Source organism: Cyprinodon tularosa, unplaced genomic scaffold (assembly GCF_016077235.1).
Source record: "Cyprinodon tularosa strain WSP-4 unplaced genomic scaffold, ASM1607723v1 ctg27, whole genome shotgun sequence".
Lineage (NCBI taxonomy): Eukaryota > Metazoa > Chordata > Actinopteri > Cyprinodontiformes > Cyprinodontidae > Cyprinodon > Cyprinodon tularosa.
The window spans coordinates 2,348,978-2,365,048 of NW_024038974.1; the positions used below are offsets into that span (position 1 = coordinate 2,348,978).

Sequence of the window (16,071 nt, forward strand, 5' to 3'; positions counted from 1 at the left end):
AAGACTCAAGTGTGAGTGACTGAGATACAATTAAACCAATAGATTTTAGATAGTACTTGAATGCTTTATACTGACAAAAGTGCAGAAACTACAGTTGTTGTCATATAATGTGTTTTATTTTTCAGCTTAAGAAAAGGGCCAAACAAATGTTACATATACAGGTGCTGGTCATAAAATTAGAATATCATGAAAAAGTAGATTGATTTCAGTAATTCCATTTAAAAAGTGAAACTTGTATATTATATTCATACATTACATACAAACTCATATATTTCAGATGTTTATTTTGTTTAATTTTGATGATTACAAATGACAACAAATGAAAATCTCAAATTCATCATATCAGAAAATTAGAATATTACTGAAGACCAATAAAAACAAAGGATTTATAGAAATGTTGGCCAACTGAAAAGTATGAACATGAAAAGTATGAGCATGTACAGCACTCAGTATTTAGTTGGGCCTCCTTTGGCCTGTATTACTGCAGCAATGCGGCGTGGCATGGAGTCGATCAGTCTGTGGCACTGCTCAGGTGTTATGATAGCCCAGGTTGCTCTAATAGTGGCTTTTAGCTCTTCTGATTTGTTGGGTCTGGTGTATTGCATCTTCTTCTTCACAATACCCCATAGATTTTCTATGGGGTTAAGGTCAGGAGAGTTTGCTGGCCAATTAAGAACAGGGATACCATGGTCCTTCAACCAGGTACTGGTAGCTTTGGCACTGTGTGCAGGTGCCAAGTCCTGTTGGAAAATGAAATCTGCATCTCCAAAAAGTTGGTCAGCTGCAGGAAGCATGAAGTGCTCTAAAACTTCCTGGTATGTGGCTGCGTTGACCCTGGACCTCAGAAAACACAATGGACCAACACAAGCAGATGACATGGCACCCCAAACCATCACTGACTGTGGAAACTTTACACTGGACTTCAAGCAACGTGGATGAAGTGCCTCTCTTCTTTTCCTCCAGACTCTGGGACCTTGATTTCCAAAGGAAATGCAAAATTTACTTTCATCAGAGAACATGACTTTGGACCACTCACCAGCAGTCCAGTCCTGTTTCTCTTTAGCCCAGGCAAGACGCTTCTGACGCTGTCTGTGGTTCAAGAGTGGCTTGACACAAGGAATGCGACAGCAGAAACCCATGTCTTTCATACGTCTGTGTGTGGTGGTTCTTGAAGCACTCACTCCAGCTGCAGTCCACTCTTTGTGAATCTCCCCCACATTTTTGAATGGGTTTTGTTTCACAATCCTCTCCAGGGTGCGGTTATCTCTCTTGCTTGTACACTTTTTTCGACCACATCTTTTCCTTCCCTTCGCCTCTCTATTAATGTGCTTGGACACTGAGCTCTGTGAACAGCCAGCCTCTTTAGCGATGACCTTTTGTGTCTTGCCCTCCTTGTGCAAGGTGTCGATGGTCGTCTTTTGTACAACTGTCAAGTCAGCAGTCTTCCCCATGATTGTGTAGCCTATAGAACTAGACTGAAAGACCATTTAAAGGCTTTTGCAGGTGGTTTGAGTTAATTAGCTGATTAGAGTGTGGCACCAGGGGCCATCAATTTTGAACCTTTTCACAATATTCTAATTTTCTGATATGATGAATTTGAGATTTTCATTTGTTGTCATTTGTAATCATCAAAATTAAACAAAATAAACATCTGAAATATATGAGTTTGTATGTAATGTATGAATATAATATACAAGTTTCACTTTTTAAATGGAATTACTGAAATCAATCTACTTTTTCATGATATTCTAATTTTATGACCAGCACCTGTAGGTGGGAAAAAATTCTGTGGTTATTTTGGCCACAAAGGAGGCCTTGTTACAGCAGCACATGATAGAGAGTGAGTCTGTGTGCAGAATAACATTAGATAGAAAAAATTATGTCTTCACAGACTGGCACAGTTTAATATAGCAAGGCTCTATCTTCATGAAATTAAACTAAAACTAAAAACACAATGGCAAAAAAAATAAAAATAAAAAATCTGGATAACCGGGACTATGAGGTTCTTAATGAATTTAATAATGGCAATAATGTGTTTTGGCAACATGTCATTTTTGTGTCAATGCAGAACTTTGCACACATCTACTTCCCGCTTTAGAATGTTAGTCCACATCAAAAGACGATATGTGGTATGAACATTCCCCCTACTGCTCTAGTTCTGACCTTGCTGCAGTTTTTAACAACGATATATCCTACTGTGCAGTCAAATTAGACCCCAATGAGAAAGAAAAGCATGCAGCCAAGATGGCCTAGGCTGTAGGAATGAAGAAATTCTTTGATTATGCTAACATTTTGTCCAGGCAAATGTCCAGGGGGCTGTTTCAGATGCTACTACAAATTAACATGCTGGATGTCGAGGGATTTTGTGGTTACCTGAAGTCTATGAATGTCAGGCTGGTTGGATTTACTGTCTGATCCTACAAAACACATTAGACTGATGGACATTAATAACTTAAAGAACATATGAGCAACAGCTTTGGTATACATTTTGATGGTCAGCATGCCAACATTGACTTTTCTGATAAAGACCCTTATTGGCTTTTTATTGTTGCCAATCTAAGCCCCACCTAGGCTATAATACTGCTGTCTAATCAGTTTCTTAATGTGCCACACCTGTGAAGATGATGAGTGATCTTTGTACAGTCAAATAGCTTTCTGATACAGATGTAGTTAGATTTGTGAACTACACTAACAAACACTGACACAAGTATTTTGTGTACATACTGTACAGAAGTCTTTAATCTTGGATTTGGCTGTTAAAAATGAATATAAATTGATAATTTATCATTTTTGATGGATTATGCCACTTAAGGGAAGTAAATCCAGGCCAAGCACAGCAGAGTGTAGTATATAGAAGACATGTATTGAGCAAGCTTGTTTTAGCCTGGAATGCACACCAGGCTAAATACATAAATAGTTTGAGAACTGTGTGCTGAAGTTGGCAGCACAAAAGATACAGCATTACAACAGGCAGCAGTTCTTTCTTCTCAATACTGGATATCGGCGATGACTTCACTGGTTAACACTGTAGCCAACTAGTGTAATCACTAAAACTAAAGCTAATGCCAGCTTTTGTCAGTCAACATATCCTTAAAGCCTCTAATGCCCTTTCCTTCAACATCTGCCAAAGTCAAAGCATTCAGAGTACTGAGTCGTAACTGTTGTCTGTGCTCAGGTCAGCTCACAACTCCCACTCTGGTAATCACAATCCAATCAGGCAGCAGCATTTGCACTCATATCAATCCTGTAGGTGTGAAAGGTACTTGAAATCAGGACTCCCTACTTCAGGCATGCACACATTCTAAGCTTTCTATCACCATCAGAACGGCACGTAATAATAACCTCCCCCGAATATTGTCATCAGATTTAAATAGTTTTATGATTTCATAATCAAACAGTAGCATTTCCCCCTTAGTAGCCTCCAAGAGCTGGATGGGTCTGTTAATCACTCAATTATTGACGGTAAGTCAGGTGTGTGGAGGTAGGGGAAACCCAAAAAACATGCTGGAGAGTCGGCCCTGAGAATCAGCATGGAAGGCTTCAAGCAATTTTGAATTCCATATTGATGAGAAATTTGGGATACAAAACAACAAATTGTGCCGAAAGGCCATGTGAAAGATTTTCATGCCTTGAAACTGAAACCTGAAAAAAAAAACCTGAGTGAATAAATTAAAACAATTGCTTGGAAGTTTTTTTTAACAAGTTTTCTATTATTTCCAGACTAATATACTAAATTTTTTCAAACAATGAAATGGATCAAAATATCGTTCAGTCAGTTGAAAAACTGAATACCTGTCACATATTTCTTGACATCTTGGCCAAAGCTTCACCTGACTCCCACAGATGATACCCTCATGGTTAAATGGGCTGTGACTCAGCGGTCACTGACACATACCTGCTTTCAGCAGAGTTGTTTGGCTCTGCCTTAATAAGTAACTACCTCCTCTGAATGCTGCCCACACAAAACACCACCAAGCACAGACAATATTCAGGGGTTATTTTTAGGGACTGGATTTTCAACTGTCTCACCTTTTTTTCCCACTGTTGTCTGTTATTACATACAAGCGAGAATACAAGGTGATGTGGACATCCGTATCATTTCTCAGACTTGTGAGTCATTTTCCAAACCTCAGTCTAAATCTCTTAATTGTTCTCTAAATATTGACACATTTCACCAATATCAGATGTACTCACCAGTATGTGGCTTTGCTTCCCTAAATCATTTAGTTAGAGTGATCAAACGTATTAGCAGCATAATGGAGGATATTATTAGAGCTCTGAAATGGAAAATAAGGACCATAAATGGGAGATAACTCTATTTTGCTGTTGCTTGAAAGCAGGAGATGACACGTTATTGCTCGGTGACAGTCAAGTATTGCTTTATGAGCTATATAAACATGCGCAGTAGACGCAGCTACTGATCAGGCGACATGATAGCAAAATTATAAAGAGATGGAATGGTTTTTCTAGAGGTTTCCAGGCAGTCTTCTGGTAGCTATATTAATGGAACTATGCTCTCTTGATTTATTCTAATGACCTATTGTGGCTCATTGGTAGCAAAAAAAAAAAAAAACATAATGACATAATGGAAAACTGATAGCAAACACTGGCTTAGAAAGAACCGTGAAAAACAGGAAAATGGGTTATACTATTTCCTAGAGGCTTTAATATAATTACAACTTCTTCAACTTGTTATCTACGCTGCAAATTAATGTTTTATTGTGTGCAACAGGTACTTCATGCATTATGCTTCTTTTTCTGTTTTGGCACTGACAACCATGTGTTACAGTTTTAACTAAGTGCATAACAAGAGGACAGGGTCCATCAAACATGATGCTTATTAAGATCAGAGCAGACTTATTACAGTTCAAGTTAAGAGCAGAACGGATGATGGCTTTGAACCACTTTCTCTCTGTCAGTTCCAGTTCCTGGGAAGGTTTTCCATGATCCTTCGCCGGTGTGAGGGGTTTGTTACACCTGCTGCACACAGATCCTCCTCAGTAATCCCGCTGCAATGGACAAATAACCCAGAAAAAAATCATGTAGCATCAAGTAAAATACACACAAGATAAAAGTGACCATTAAGATAAAACATGGATTTACAACCTGTTTAAAGAAAACTTTGTTTTTTTGTTTTTGTTTTTTCATAATAACAAATATTAATCTAAAAGACAAAATGAATTTTTTGGCAAAGGAATGCCAGAAAATGTTGATGAAGCATTTAGGAAAAAGGGAAGAAAAATAACCATTCTAAAAAGTAGACATTTAAAAAAATATATTAAAACTAACAGAATGCAACCTTAGAAAAGACACGAGAGCAACAATGAAAACACGCCATAATATTAAGAAGCAAAGCTTTCAAAAATCTATTGTTAAAGTTGAAACAGGTTTGTATTTTCACATTGTTTAGTTTATCCATTTTTTGTTTTAATAATTGTTTTTATGAAACCCCAGAAAAAACTTTTACTACACTTTAGAATAACTTTTTTTTATCTACAAATGAAACAGCAGAGATATGTACTTTTAATAAATGTAAAAACTGCCTGCCATAGCCCACTTTATATAAACCTACGCATTAACGGGAGCTACAATCTTCTCTTTCACCATCTTTCTCTCCTTTGTAGCTGTAGAACTGTTTTCTCTGTCTTTAAAACACAATCTCCTTTTTTAATGAATTTTTTTGCATTTCTGCGTTAAAATCTCTAGTTCCAGTGGGGTGAAATAGGCACTTCCTGTTGCCTGTTGTCATGGTGACTCGTCGAATTTGTGCTCCACTGATAATGGTTTTTCATACTTGTTGCAAACGTGCTTAACTATGAATGGGACTAGTTAAAATCAACTAAACTAATTGATAGCAGCCGTTGTGAAACCAAACACTCGACTTTAGGCTAGATCAATTTAGAGTTGCCAATTTGAATTTCAATTTGTAACACCTGCTTCATGACCCCATAACAATGAAGGCTTTATTAGCAGCTCTGTTGTGTTGAAAGATACGAAGGACTGTATCAAATTTTTTGTTTTTTTTGCCAATTTTTACAGGGATTTAATAAACGCTAAAATGCGTCATCGGCATTTGAACAAAGTAAGATGTTACTTTCTGTTTATCCCATTGTTTTTGTTTTGCTGTTGTTGTAGCTAATTTACACTGCTGGGATGTAATAACAATAAGTGTTACTTCAGTTAAAATGTTCATGGCCTATGTCTTGCATTATTACATAACCTGTTACTTATGGTTAAAAAGTATATGATGTGCTTCTAAAAATGGTAGAGTTTTCCTTGTCTACACATGGAGAGGGATTGAAACCATTCAGAGAAATAGAAAGAAAAAGTGGAATGAGGTGAAGACATATTACCAGACAGTTCTGATAGTGTCTTTAAAAATGAGGAACAAAAAAATGCTGTAAGAAAATGTTGCTTTTATAAAGGCTAAGAGGTAGTGATGCCATCTTCGTCAAGATTATATAGTTATATTTTTTTCACTTTTTTAATGTATTTAAATTGGCAACTTATGGGCTAATAAATGTAGTTAGATCAGCTTGATTCTATTGTTTTTACCAATTGAAGCAATTAAGTGAAGTTGGAGCTGCATTCTCTTTTTAAAGGTATCTGCTTCTCCCTGGGCACGCAGTCTCTTAAAGTCTCAATAAAAACTAAGACATTCGATTTTTTTATGTCTTGGAGAAATTTTGTTTTTTTATTGAAGTTTCTTGTGTTTAAGATGTAAAAGATTACAATCTAACACCAAGCTCCTCTTAGTTTGTATTTGCAAACATTTACAGATAGCGAGAGAGCCATTATTATTATTTTCAAAGATATCAGTCATTATTCTATGAATGTATCTAGAATTCTTTACCTGAAATAATCCAGATCATCCCAGCCATTAAGGCTAAGTCCCAAGGTGTACTTTTGAAGACCTAGGGTACTAAGAAGCTCCTGCACAGTTTCTGGAGCTCCTTTTAGGACAGACACCTGCATTTAGATGAATTTAAATTGTTTTAGAGAACCAGGAGTACCATCATTTAGCATCTGTGCTTCTGAGGAGGATCTTACCTCTTTATCCCAGAAGCAGCCTCTGTTTCCATGCACGGAGGGACTGTTTCCATAAATCACCCTCTGCCTGACTGGGACTCTCTCCTCTGAAGGAAAGAAGTCAACCTCACTGAGGGACTTGGCAATTTGCAAAGCAGTGAGGGAGTTGTCCCCTGCTGAGGGCGGCTTATCAATGATCCAGGAAACAGTGTGCTGCCTATGGTCCAAGGGAGCAGGGATATATGGCAGGAGTGATGGGGACTTTGCATTGATAGCATTCGTTCTCACTGGAACAAAACTGTGTTTTTCGCTCCTGTCATTTTTCTTTAGAATGTCTGTGCGATTGATATACACGTTGCTTTTAGACTGCATGGAGTCCTCCTCAACATTTTGTTGATCCTGGTATTTTTCTCTGCTTTGAGAAGTTTGTTGCTGGAACTGAGGAATGGGATCTTTTGAAGGAGGGGGCATTGATGGGCTTTGGGCTGGGAAGAGCTGATAGGATGAAATGCTTTGGGACGGGTGGAGGTCTTTTGTTAGATTGCACTGGGTAAGGTTGGCTGGAATTTCAATCTCTGTAAAGTCTGATCTGCGACAAGGTGTCCTGTCAAAGCCTTGTCGCCCTGAGACTTTTGGAAGCTGCAGGGCCTCATTTCCAGACCAAATCATCTGAGGGTCCCTTTGCTGGGGAGGAGGCTCCTCCACTCGTTGTGTTACTGATACGCCTTCAAAAATGTAGTAGGCGGGGTTGGTGTAGCTGTTTGCTGCAGTTTTAACAGGAACTTCCAATGGCCTACAAAGCATAAACAGGAGTAAATGTTTACAAGATGAACAATTATTTTTTTGCAATTGTTAGGAATTGTTTAGAAGAACAGCTGTTAGCCATCTTCATTCTGTTAAACAGCTTTCAACCCAATGAGCGGAGGCATGCAACTGTCATTTATGAATTCAATGTTTTTGGTCTATTCTGTCAAAGGCCATCTTTAGGTAAAAAAATACCAACAGCATATATTCTAATATCCAGACAATCTATTAATTTGTGTAAATTATTGCAAATTATGTTAAACTTTGGGCTCTAAATCGATACTGACTCTGATAGGATACAATAATTTTTAACATAACCACTCTGAGCACTCTGGTCGGTATAAACAGAGAGCTACTTAAAGCTGACACCCGACCCACATGAAGAAACTTGGCAAATAGAATGAATGGTTAGTTAATAATGGTTTTGTTTGTGCAGTGATAAAGATTGTTTATGCTGCTTTTGTTACTGAGATATTAAACAATATTTTTAAGGTCATCCAAAGATCACCATCTCCCCATTAAGCTCCACATTGAACCAAAGTGGTCTAGTCTATTTTGGCAGTCAGATTTGTACAGTAAAAAAAAAATGTTTGTGCTGCTTTGGTTTTTAAGATATAATAACGCCTACATGTGGGGTAAAGTGAGACTTCTTGTTTAAAGAAAACCTTTGTTGGTTTAATTTTATCGCCTGCTAAGCTTGAGTGAACATACAACAGTAAATGTAAATAACCTACTGTGAAGGTTTATTTTGAGAAGGCAGATTTAAAATGTTTCTTCTGCATGAATATGTTATTTTTGTATTTGTGTATTTTAATTTGTGTGCAACTTTAGATTTTCGTCTGTTTGATTACATAAACAAAGTCAGGGCTTAAGGAGCCTTATCATCCATTAACTTACTCCACTATATTCAAATATTTTCTACATCTCAAGTAGAAATATATATATATATATATATATATATATATATATATATATATATATCCTCTTGCATGCTGTTTTTTCCATTTATTTTATTTAATGGTGGCCAGCCTAACTTCCAAATCCATTTTCAGTTCCAGTTACAGCCTATATTGAGAATTTATACCTTTATGGTGGTAAGAATAGTCCACTTCTCAGTGTCTTGGTTCTCATTGGTTTTTTTTATTTTTATTGAAGCTGTAGTTTATCACTGGTTTATCACTCAGTATCACTCAGCACTAGGCACTGACCAACAGTTTGATATTATAAAACGCTCATCAGAAAATATCCCACAGTTTATCTGTGATAAAATCTCACAAGAAGCTTCTTTCAACCCATACAAACTAGAACCTAAACACTCTTGGCATTTCCTGAGAAAATAAAAGGGGATTTCAGGCATGAAATTCTTCAAAAGTTCCTCAAAACTTTACAGATATATTTGGCTCCTCTCTAAGACAACACAGCAGTAAGACCAATAAAAACAGACAAAATGTTCTTAAAACTGAAATTATAAATGGTTATTTTTGATTAAAAAAAAGGATAAAAGATGGTTGTTTGAAAAAAATTTAACTGTCAGAGGAAATATTTACCAAATCCTCTTTCAAGTTAACTATGAACAAACCTGTGGTTATATAGGGCTTTAAAAACACCAACATCTAAAAAGAGAAGTCAAGTAAATGGAGCCAAGTAAATGGAGCAATGCCCCATTTACTTGGTTTCAAAAACAGTAATTGTCAGAAGTTAGGCTGCTCTTAATGCACTATAAAGCAGAACTTTATCTGGACAATATCTTGAAATGAGAAACTTAAACACGCAGGATACTGGCTAAATACTTAGCACTGATATTAATGACCAAATTATTGTCTGGTTTTTAAAACAATAGCAGCATGCACTATAAAGCAGAACTTTATCTGGACAATATCTTGAAATGAGAAACTTAAACACGCAGGATACTGGCTAAATACTTAGCATTGATATTAATGACCAAATTATTGTCTGGTTTTTAAAACAATAGCAGCATGTTCACCAACGGAGGCTTTATAATAAAACAGTGTTTATTTATTATTTTTTTCTTCTCTTCTCTTTTTTTACAGTGACAGTTACTAAAACCAAGGTATTTGCATTCAAACTGACTGGTTTTCTTATGGACTGTAAATACAAAGTACTGTTTTCAAATACTTTGTTTAAAATAAACACATTGTGTGTGAGAAAAATTAAATATCTCATTTAATCAGCTTATCTTTAAGTAGCTTTAGGTTAGGTATGCTAAATCACAGGTGTGCTTTACGTAGGTAGGCCACAATGAAAAGGCGCTTTTAAACAGCTGAGGGATAGACTCACAACTCACAGTTTAGAGTGAATTAATTATAAGAAAACTGCACTTTTTTTTTTTTTTACACATGACATTTTATCAAATCCAAAGCTTTAGCGCTTTTTTACAGTATTGCATTAAAATAATTGGCACATGTAGATGCACATAAGTTATCTCAAGAAACATAGAATCAGACTAAAAACGTGTCATTTAAAAATAACAGTCTGATTGGATTTGTCAGGATTAGAATGGAAAGGTCATTGATGATTATTCCAACTGGCATGCATGTAAACGCTCATTAGGATCACGTAATTTTGTATGAGGCAAGCTGACTTGAGTGTGCATGTCAACCCCATGTCAACATGTGGCTAGATTATTTTAGAATATTCCATCTGACATGTTTACATGACACAGTTTTGACTGTGAAAGTACCACCCGATTATATTTTTGTTTTTAAATACAAATACATTTCAATCAGATCTTGAAGTTTTGTGCATGTAATAAAAGCTATTAGATGATGATGGTGATGATGGATGTGAGACACTCATACCTAGTTACTGGGATCCGTGTTACTGCAAGGGACACATTTCCCCTTCCAGGACCTTTATCAATTTTCTCAAGACAGAGCAAGTCTGAAAAAGCAAAGTTACAGGACATGAAAATGACATTTTGCACTGATCAAAACTTTTTAAAAGTCTGTGTTCCTTGCATGCAAAAGACTACTGCCAGTTTGCATTTGCTCAGCAAAGTTTTGTTTGTGTGTGTGTTGTGCCTGACCTGGTGGCCTAATACTCAGTGTCTCAGGATGCATCTGGTCAGCATCAGTCAGTCAGGAGCCAAAAGAGGAAGTACTCGATAGATACCAGCAAGAGTGTAAAGCCAAGCCATGGGATCATTGAGGAACCAAATAGAGGAAGCAATGTGAGGCACACAGGAAAGTTAAGGAATGCAGTGAGAGTGGAGATGAGGTTTTAGAGGGAAGTGATAGTGCAAGCAAGGCACAGTTCCAGAATACAAGTTTTTCGGCTGACCCACCATAAATCTTCTTTCGGATTGCTCGCCTGTCCTTGGGCACATGAACTCTGACCCGTCCTCGGATGGAGCCCATCTCCTCGCCCCGATGACACAAAAAAGTCTCAAATTTCTGTGATGCACCCATCACTGTCTGTAGAGCCACACAGCATTCGCCTAGGGAAATCATTTTTAGTTAAAAATGAGTGAAAGTTCTTGAAAAATGAACAGATTTTTTTCAAATTCAGTTATATGCTTTTTTGTAAACTACACCATCAAACCTTTATTACAGAGCTGTCAAAACATACTGCCTTTTTTGCTACTTTTGATTTTTTTTTTTATCAGCCCAAATGGATCATTTTCTTTGAAAGGCTGACCTCTCAAATAGAGGCACTATATACAGTATATATCCATTCCAACGGCCAATCCTCCTAAAAAATGTTAACATAATACTTTGCACCAGTAGCTGAAGTGAGGGTAAACTACACAGAAACAACTTGTTGTCTGGGTTTCTTTGGGTTTCAGATAGTAAAGATCAGCCATTTTCACAGAAAAGGCTTTGCACTGACCGTATGATTCAAATCCATCGCATGACTTCACAGATAACAGCAAGTGCTGATCCTGGAGGTACTCCAGATCAGATAAGACTGGAATGAGCTTTAACAGATTAAATAAAACCAAAATTAGAAGAAAAAAAAAAAACATTCTTCTTAACCATTTCTTTTTCTTTCAAAAGGAGTAGCTTACCTTCGGAAGCTGTTTGCTGGTCCAGCCCAGTTTGAGAAACCCCGGAATGTTACAGCTTTGCAAATTATTTTCACTGGAGCGTTGCGTCTCTGCGAGCCAAGTTAGGAGTTAAGTCTCTATAACTGTGTTGTTTTTATGCTACACATTCTCATTCTGACAAGACAACACACCTTCAAGGCAGGAGGAGTGAAACTCGATGAAGAACTTTGCCTTGCTTGCCGTCTTCACTATGGTGTCAATTTCCTCCAGCTCAATCCAGGTCCTTTCCACACTGGAATTCACATCTGTTTCATCAACAACACAAACACACACATGCATAGTTATTGATTTAACAGATATATGCCACCAGGTTCCAGCAATTTAAAATCAAAGGTTTTACAATAACACAGGCACCTGATTTGTTGCAGCACTGAGATGTCACTCCCACTTGGAAAGTAGCAAAAACAGGCGAATGATCACTTGTAAATATGTCATCAGTGCAACCTGGTAACAACAAACGGTTTATTTAGTTATATTATTGTTATAAAATCAGCTCAACAGCTTAAATACTCAGTGGCTAGCAGTATGCTTAGGCACACTAGCTGTCAGTGTATCAGAACTTTAAAAAGGCTGTTAATATCCCTTCAAACATCACCCTAGAATCTAAAACTTCCATTTATTGTTATATTGTCTTTTAATGAATGAACCAATAAATAAATGTTTTACTTGCCTAGATGTGAAATATAAATACCAAGTAAGGTTTCTTTTGTAAAGTACAATGAATATTATGAATGGTTTTCAGTAATTATTCAAACAGAATTAACGAAAAGCCAGCATAACCAGACAACTTCCAATTTTTCTTAAGTTATACAGTACAAGGATCTTCAAAGCTTCAAACATTTCAAAGAGCACTGCTAAATCTATAATTCATAAATGAAGTTTATGGCTAAACTGCAAGACAGTAAAGACAAGGCCAGTCAATGAAAAGCATCCAAGAAAACCATGATAACTCTGGAGAAGCTGCCCAGGGGTCAGTTTCACAGATTTAACAAATTTGGACTCCAATCCTGAACTCTGAGTTGATCTAGCCTAAGGTTGGAAACTCTGGGTTTTTGGTTTCACAATAGCTGCTGATGAGTAGTTCCACTCAGAGTTAAGCACGTGCTTAACAAGTATGAAAAGCCCTCATCAGAGGATCCACGATTCGACGAGCCACCATGACAATAGGCAACCGGAAGTGCCTATTTCACACAACTGGAACTAGAGATTTTAATGAAGAAACGGAAAAATAAAGCACAATGTGGTTAAAAGACTGAGCAACAGCGCTACAGCTGCAAAGCAGAGGGAGATGGTGAAGGAAAAGGCTGTTGCTAAGGTTAATGTGAAGGTTTTTATGAAGCACTCTATTACTAGCCTCGTGAGACCATCCTGATCTCGCGAGCTTTCAAGATTTCACTCGCTAATCAGTCTGGAGACTCTCCGTTGAAGAAAATTTGGAGCCGTTCACCAAACGAACGTCCAATCAGCGTTGGCTTTGAGGCGAGTTGAGGTGTGACGCAACGAGAAGCGCGACAGTTCAGTCTAAAGAACATGCCGGCTTCAGCCGATGAAACTAGCGTTAGCGTGGCTATCGAGCAAGTTTTATCGGAATTACAGAGTATTTCTTCACTGAAAGAAGAGCAAATCACTGCTCCGGAGGCTTTTCTCAGAGGAAAAGATGTTTTAACTCTTCTCCCGACTGGTTTTGGCAAGAGTAGCCTGGCTGTTAGTACGTCATATGCTTCGTTGATCTGATTGATCTATCACCAACATAGGCCAATCAGCTAACCAGTATTTTCGCCCCTTCCCAAAATTACTTCAACGGAAGGTTTCCAGATGGATATGCGGAGCAAATCCATCTGGCGGAGTCTGGTTACTCTTTTACAGGCTGTTTTTACATTTATTTAAAGCATTCTCCTGTCTGTTGTTCCATTTATAGATAACTGAAATAGGATATTTCCTGGCCAAAATTCCATTCCTATTCAGAAATTAAATAATGCATTTTCTAAATTACATGTTTGGAGCAGAAACTGAATTTCTGAAAGTAAAACAACAAAATTATAGTAGTAAGAATTAAGTTTTATATACTTAGACATGTTTACTTATTTTAAGTGGCAGTTTTGACATTTATCGGCTTGACTGAATATTTATTTCTGATATTTGAAATATATTTATTCCTAATCAAAATACTGCAAATGCATCAAGAATATTTATTCTAGATGTGAAGAATGTCATTTTGTTTGAAATGGTAATTTTTACCAGGAATTTTCTTTTTTTTTCAGATATCAGGAAATTCAGTCAAACTAAAACATATCAAAACAGATTCATATTCTCTCTATGTCAACCTGAAAACTCAGATCCCTGATTTGAGGTTCAGTGAACCTGCTTTGTGAAGCCAAGAACCCAGAACCACAAGTTAGGAAGGAGAATCGACCAACTATTACGGTAGTCAAGCACTCCATCAATCTGACACAATTGAAAAAGCTACAAGAATGTTCATTATTTCAAAGAAAATAAAATTGAAGTACGATGAAAACACATTTATGTGTCAGAATGATCAGACAACTCCAATTAAGAAGCTGTGGCAAGATTGGAAAATCCACATCTATAGATACTGTTATTTTCTGTATAAGGGAGCTCAGGCTACTTTGAAAAATGTACAAATACTTATGCAATGCACTGTATTTCAACACAGTTTTTACATCATAGAAAAAGAGAACCGGTTGGTCTAAACAGAAACAAAAGCATTAGACAGTGTTGGAGATGATTCTGCCTTTTTGAACCACAAACCAGTTTAATCATCATTCAAGTTACTACAATTACTTTCCCTTTTAAAACAAAAAGTGCCAGTAACCTTCTACCTCGCAAATGCTTCTTGTAACTCTTAAACATTTTGACTTAAGCTCACATTCATTTTGTTTTCCTTTTGTGGGTTTCTCATAAAAGACTTATTTTTCTAGGAAATTCTTTGGCTCTCACCATATGCTGTGCAGATGATGTGCGTTTCTGGGTAGGACTTCCACAGAATCCGGTCACACCATGATGGAACATTAACTCTCACCTACAGGGAGAGAATGCAGCATGTAAACAGAGAGAGTGAGAGACACGAAGACAGAGACACTGACAAAGAGACAGAAAGACAGAGAGCGCATGAAGGTACCCCTTCCTTCCAGTTACGACAGGCATTCCTCATTTAGACAAGAGGTTTATTCTTAACCTGCTTTTTTTAGCAAACCGAGCAGCTGCTTTCAAAGTCACTTATCCCCACAAATTCCTGAAATAGGATTAAGTAACAAATAAATAATCTTAAGAAGTGTATACTTGGAAAGGAGCAGTTGTGTTTCAGCTTTCTAGACTCAAGCTTACTGATTTGAAGATGAAGGGATCAAGCCTAAGTTCTTGCAAGCTTGTGGTGTTTTGGCATTTGACTGAGCTTTTTAAGCTTATGTGCTGCTTGGAATTCTTCCTTTAGCTTATCCGGTGCTCAGATCAAAGCTTTCAAACAAGTTTCAATCTGTAGATCCTGAAGCTAAACTCTATGTTAAGCAGGTTTTTGCCCACCGATTACAAACTGCATAGTTTATATTCATAGCAAATATGAAGACGGCCTACAATGATCACTGTAATATGTCAGTTGCTTAGTTCTAGACTGGAAAGACTGGTGTAGTGTTTTCATCTCCATGTTTGTAGATTAGCAGGCCTTATACTTCTTCTAAAAGGCATTTTTTGCAACAGTTTGCAAATCCATTTTTATTTCAGTTTTTTCTGTTCTATGCATCATCATTCTTTTGATTAAAATTGAAGCCGCAAAGACTCACTCCTGATGTCTTGTACTTCTGCCAAAGGTAGCAGTCTCTGGAGCCTCGTTCATAACGATAGGTGGGTGGAAATGCAATCTTCTCCTCCTCTTAATCACAAAAAGCAAAGAAAGCAAAGTTAAATTCTTCATTATTAGAGATTTTTTGAAAAACAACTGCAATTTTACATCTGTTTTGTAATTGGAACTCACTGAAATTGAAAAAGGCCTTCCTTTTTTGTCTTTCTCGAGTCAGCTGGTCTGCAAACATGAGTTCTTCAAATTCTCTTTTGGAAACATGTTTCAGGATGTCCTGGAGACAATATAGACCACAAAGATATTGGATATTCACCGTGTATTGATATCTTAAAAAAAAAAAAAGAAAGCAACTGTGGGC

General features: G+C 37.0%; 1 protein-coding gene across 1 annotated transcript in view; it reads right to left on the bottom strand.

Moving 5' to 3' along the window:
- Nucleotides 1–4,357: 4,357 nt before the first annotated feature.
- inppl1b (inositol polyphosphate phosphatase-like 1b) overlaps nt 4,358–16,071 on the bottom strand; it is a 32,903-nt gene continuing 21,189 nt past the window's right edge. The window contains exons 16-27 of the mRNA XM_038289522.1: nt 15,888–15,987; nt 15,697–15,785; nt 14,858–14,939; nt 12,254–12,343; nt 12,031–12,144; nt 11,861–11,949; nt 11,683–11,770; nt 11,138–11,290; nt 10,653–10,734; nt 7,051–7,822; nt 6,854–6,969; nt 4,358–5,009 (exon numbers count right to left, since the gene is read on the bottom strand). Of these exons, the coding sequence (XP_038145450.1) occupies nt 4,916–5,009; nt 6,854–6,969; nt 7,051–7,822; nt 10,653–10,734; nt 11,138–11,290; nt 11,683–11,770; nt 11,861–11,949; nt 12,031–12,144; nt 12,254–12,343; nt 14,858–14,939; nt 15,697–15,785; nt 15,888–15,987 (1,869 nt within the window). The 3' untranslated portion in view covers nt 4,358–4,915. The remainder of the gene's footprint in view (nt 5,010–6,853; nt 6,970–7,050; nt 7,823–10,652; nt 10,735–11,137; nt 11,291–11,682; nt 11,771–11,860; nt 11,950–12,030; nt 12,145–12,253; nt 12,344–14,857; nt 14,940–15,696; nt 15,786–15,887; nt 15,988–16,071) is intronic.